Here is a 4,494-nt window from a genome sequence, read left to right as displayed (position 1 = left end):
CACCCCAATCCCCCATCATTTACCACCGCATTCACACTTTCTCGCTCTAAAACCCTCGGCCTCTATTCGCTCTCTCTTGTCCCCTTCTACTGGTTTTCCATCCATTTCACGCCCTTTCAGGCAGTACCCATCTCTGTTTTCCTATTCTCTCTCTAGATTTTTGTGGCTAGAATGCACTACCAGACCGAAGCTTGGGGTGCTTACATGGCTCCAAGGACCGCAGGAACCGACCCATTAGAGAGAGTTGAGAGGCTTGCGGCTGAAAACGCAGTGGTGATTTTCAGCATAAGCAGTTGCTGTATGTGCCATGCCGTTAAGAGGCTCTTCTGTGGAATGGGCGTTAACCCTACTGTGTATGAGCTCGACGAAGATCCGAGAGGTAAAGAAATGGAGAAGGCTCTGGTTCGGCTTCTCGGGAGCTCTCAGGCCGTCCCTGCTGTTTTCATTGGGGGAAAGCTCATTGGTCCAATGGACAGAGTCATGGCTTCTCATATCAATGGGAGTTTGGTGCCTCTTCTCAAAGAGGCTGGTGCTCTCTGGCTCTGAACCTCACGAGAGTTTTTCTCTCTCTTGTTTTTTTGTTTTCTTTCTCTCTCTAACAGAAGAGGAGTCTCCTCTATTTTGCTTGACCCTCTCTCTCTTGCTTTCACTCTCTCTCTAACCCTGTCTTGACACTTGCCTTGTCTCTTTTTTTTGCTTCTCTCTCTCTCTTGGGTGCTCTCTTTCTCTTGCTTCGTGCATCTAACTCGCTGTTTACTCTCTGGTTTTTGTTTCGCTCGGTGCAAAGGAGAAATGTAATTGTCCGCTATCTGTATAGAAAAACACTTGAGGAAAGAGAAAAATGAGTTTTATTATACATGGTTTCTTGGTTCCTTTCTCTCTCTATACTCTGTTTCTTCTTTATTGGGTTTGCTTTACTGTCTCTGCTTTATTTTACATGGGTTCTCTCTCTATATATATTTTACTGGCAAAAGGCTGCCTGGTTCATTGGTTCTTCTCTCCTCTGTTTCTTTATTGGGCAGGCCCATGCTATTTCCTAAGCTCATGGATGTTGGTTCTTTTGTTTCTTTCCTTTTTATTTATTCATTGGGTTTGCCCCATATAACCTTTACTTCGACATTAGTTTTTGGCTTCCGCTTTCTCTCTCTAACATTCAACAAACATAAGAAAAAAGGGAACTTCGATATTAGTTTTTGGCTTCTCTTTCTCTCTCTAAATTTCCACAAACAAACGAAAAAAAAGGAAACTTGTACATTAGTTTTTGCCTTCTGCTCTCTCTCTCTCTCTCTCTCTCTCTAACATTCAACAAACAAAAGAAAAAGGAAAGGGTTGTGCTTTCTCTCTCATGAGGTCAGCAAATAACTCTACCCCAAAAAGGACCTTTCTATTGTCAACCCTGAAGCTTACTTTCCAATGCTAATAACCTAGCTTTTTCTCTCTAGTCTCAATTTTCCCGCGAAATTTATCCCGGAAACTGCATAAAAAGTCACTTTCCGATACGAAATTATAAAGAAACCCTATTTTCCAGTAGAAATGACAGCCTTTTCGGCAAATTATTGTCGGAAATGTTATCTCTATGTTTAGTTGGTAATAAATTTCAGATCAATAAGTTCCACAAAAAGGCATTTTCCAGTCAGCAATATCTTAAAAAATATCACAAAGAAGATTTTCCGGCGTATGAGCTATTAAAATTGTTAATTTTAGTTTATGGCCAAAAACAATTTTAGGTAAATTATTGCCGATATATCACGTATCTCAAAGCCGAAATTTCTCAAGATACACGATTTCCTATCAATTATTGCAGAAAAATTACAGGTCGAAAATTCTATTTCCAATAAATAATCCATATTTGGAAATGTTTACCTAAGCTATGGAGTCTCGTTCTACATAAGTAAAGTAAGGTGCACACTGCATCTTGTAACCTATTATTTAAGGGATTCTATGCAATGTGACTGTTTACCATTTGTACAATGCAGTCATAATTCTTTACAACCATTTGATATAAAATTTGATAGCTTGGATGTGTCACAAAATTTGAAAAATTGTTTTTAAAGTTTGATCTTGATCAATGAAATAATTGCAACCAATTAATTTCGGTCAAGATGAACGTGACCACTTTGTATAGGTAAATGGTTTCATTTTATATGTTCCCATTATTTATGTCTATTTTCAAGAATTTGAGTATTATTGAACTATTTATACGTCTATTTTCAAGAATTTGAGTATTATTGAACCACACTATTTTAAATATATATATTTATAATTAAATATGAAAATAGATTTTTATACCATCATAAAAACCTCATCCTCTATGTTTTGTTATTTATTTGTAGGCCATTTTCATAAAATTCGATTTTTAGCCGATATTTAAAAATTCGAAGCATAAAGATCCCTAATCTTTTCCAATAATTACATTCAATAAAAAAAAATATATTTCATAAAAATTTTAGGAGTTACAATTTCGTGAGAAAAACCCTAAAAAATGGTTCGTGTGGGAAACGGACACGTGAGGGTCTCGAAGGGACCACCAAAGCATGCTTATCTGTTCCCTCTTTTGCCCGATTGGGAAACACCGCATGCTACAATGAGTCGGTTACTGGCACGTGTGAAGCCCTCACGTCACCGTACATGAACGTTGGTGCCACGTGGGATCTAAGCAGTGATCCCCTCCCTTCTGAAACGTCAGCATCAGCGTGATATTCTTCGACCGTACGACGCCACATCACCAGCGCGAAGTTGATCATTAACTTTTGTGTCGTATGGTGACTCCACGTGGACGGTAGAAGATGACTTGGAAGGGACCATCGGACGGTTGGGCTAAGTGATGACTTCAGCAACCGTTTGGGGTTGCAAGGGGCGCGCATGCGTCAGTACCGTCCGATACAGCCTCCTGGGCCTCGAAGATCATGACACGTGTCTTGAGTATTTAGCGGGAAATAAGGGGTTATTAATTGCAGGATAGAGAGTATAAAGAGAGAGTTTTTGGGTAAATAATGTCCGAAAGAGAGTTGAGGGTAGAGATTGTAGAGAGAGAAGTAGGAGTGGCAAATTCACCCCGTTCTGCCGCCGGATAATGACAACTCGGTTGCCGGAAAGTGAACAGTGGAGAGAGGTAAGGGCCGAAAATAGCGGGATTTTGTTTGCCGGCGAACGCGATTTTCGCCGGAAAAAGTGAGCGGCGCGCGTGATGTTTGTCGTCAATCACGTGAGGAGAGAGAGAGAGAGAGGAGTCAGTGGAAAGCGAAAGAAATGAAATCGTGAGCAATGCGTCAGCCATTGATTCCATAAAAAGGGAACCCAAAAATCCTGCACCATCACTGCTTCTCTCGTACCCAAATCCCATTTATACCTCTCTTCTTCTTCTTCTCTTCCCATTTTTCTCTCTCTCTCCCTCTCTCTACTTTTTCCGTATCTCTCTCTTTCCTCTTTTTCTTTTTTTTTTTTTCCTTCTTTCTTTTCGTATAATTCTTTGCATCTCTCCTCTTTTTTATCTTTTTCTTTTTTTCCTCTTGTTTTATATCTCCAGTTTCCATTTGAAACAAGAAAACATGAAGTTTTCCGTTGTGAGAGCTTGCGCATCGATGCTAATGGCGAGGGTCAATAAAAATGACCAAATGGTCGCTGAAGAAGACGAGAAAAGTAGGATTTTAGTGTTCGATGAGGAGTGTTTTGGTCAATTTTTGCAATGCCAAAAACACCAAAGGAAAAGGAATGGAATCCGTAGGCTTCTTTTGTGGAGGTTGGCAGACCGTGGAGATGAATTCGAACATGGAAAAGGACGAATAAGGGAATTAATTCTTGATCACTATAAAAAAAAATAAAAAAAAGATACATACAAGTTCTCATGCTCCAGCAGGGGTATCACACTGTACATCTTCTCCCTCAGGTAAAACAACCAATTTTAAGGATTTTCCCATTTTAAGATTTTCCAGTCCAGTTTAAATTTTTTATGAAAAAGAAATTTTGATCTGAGGTCCTTAAACACTTGGATCCAACTTGTAGAAAAATTGGAGGGTCTCCTTTTCAATCATATGATATTATTCTTATTCAAGCACGTATAGCACATATATACATGTCGCTTTTTAGGAAAAAGTTTTACATCATGGATATGCTCCTGCGGGAAGGCTTTATATAAGGTGTAAAAAAACAAATATAAAAGAATGGATTGGTTGAGATTCATTGGTCAGGATGAATCAGAATCACCGTCCAGTGCCACTTGTACTGTAGATTGGGTAAGAATGGAGGTGACTTTGTAGAGAGAAAGAGAGGGAGTTGGCAAGTTGACTTCGGCCTACATGTCATGAAGCGGCCCAAACAGATTTGTACAACACGGCGTGGGACTTATAAAAGTTCTATGGAAGTGATTCTCTAAATCCTAATCCCAAATCAAAAGGAGAATGAAATTGATATCTGGCTCTTAGGAATGAGATAGGTGACACTTTGTGAAAAGTAAGGACAATGTGTGTGAGAAAGAGAGCGTATATTCGATTGTGG

The 4,494-nt window shown here is 39.4% G+C and overlaps 1 protein-coding gene across 1 annotated transcript; it reads left to right on the top strand.

The window, feature by feature from the left end:
* On the top strand, positions 1 to 856 carry LOC18434453 (glutaredoxin-C1). The gene has a single exon (XM_011625140.3). The coding sequence runs from the start codon at positions 172 to 174 to the stop codon at positions 544 to 546; it is 375 nt and encodes a 124-aa protein (XP_011623442.1). The 5' UTR covers positions 1 to 171; the 3' UTR covers positions 547 to 856.
* The last annotated feature ends 3,638 nt before the right edge of the window (positions 857 to 4,494 follow it).

The sequence above is a fragment of the Amborella trichopoda genome, chromosome 6 (assembly GCF_054954075.1).
Source record: "Amborella trichopoda isolate Santa Cruz 75 chromosome 6, AtrichopodaSantaCruz75HAP2 v2.0, whole genome shotgun sequence".
Classification (NCBI taxonomy): domain Eukaryota; kingdom Viridiplantae; phylum Streptophyta; class Magnoliopsida; order Amborellales; family Amborellaceae; genus Amborella; species Amborella trichopoda.
The sequence above is the reverse complement of the archived record's forward strand: the minus strand, read 5'-3'. Positions and strand labels throughout refer to the sequence as shown.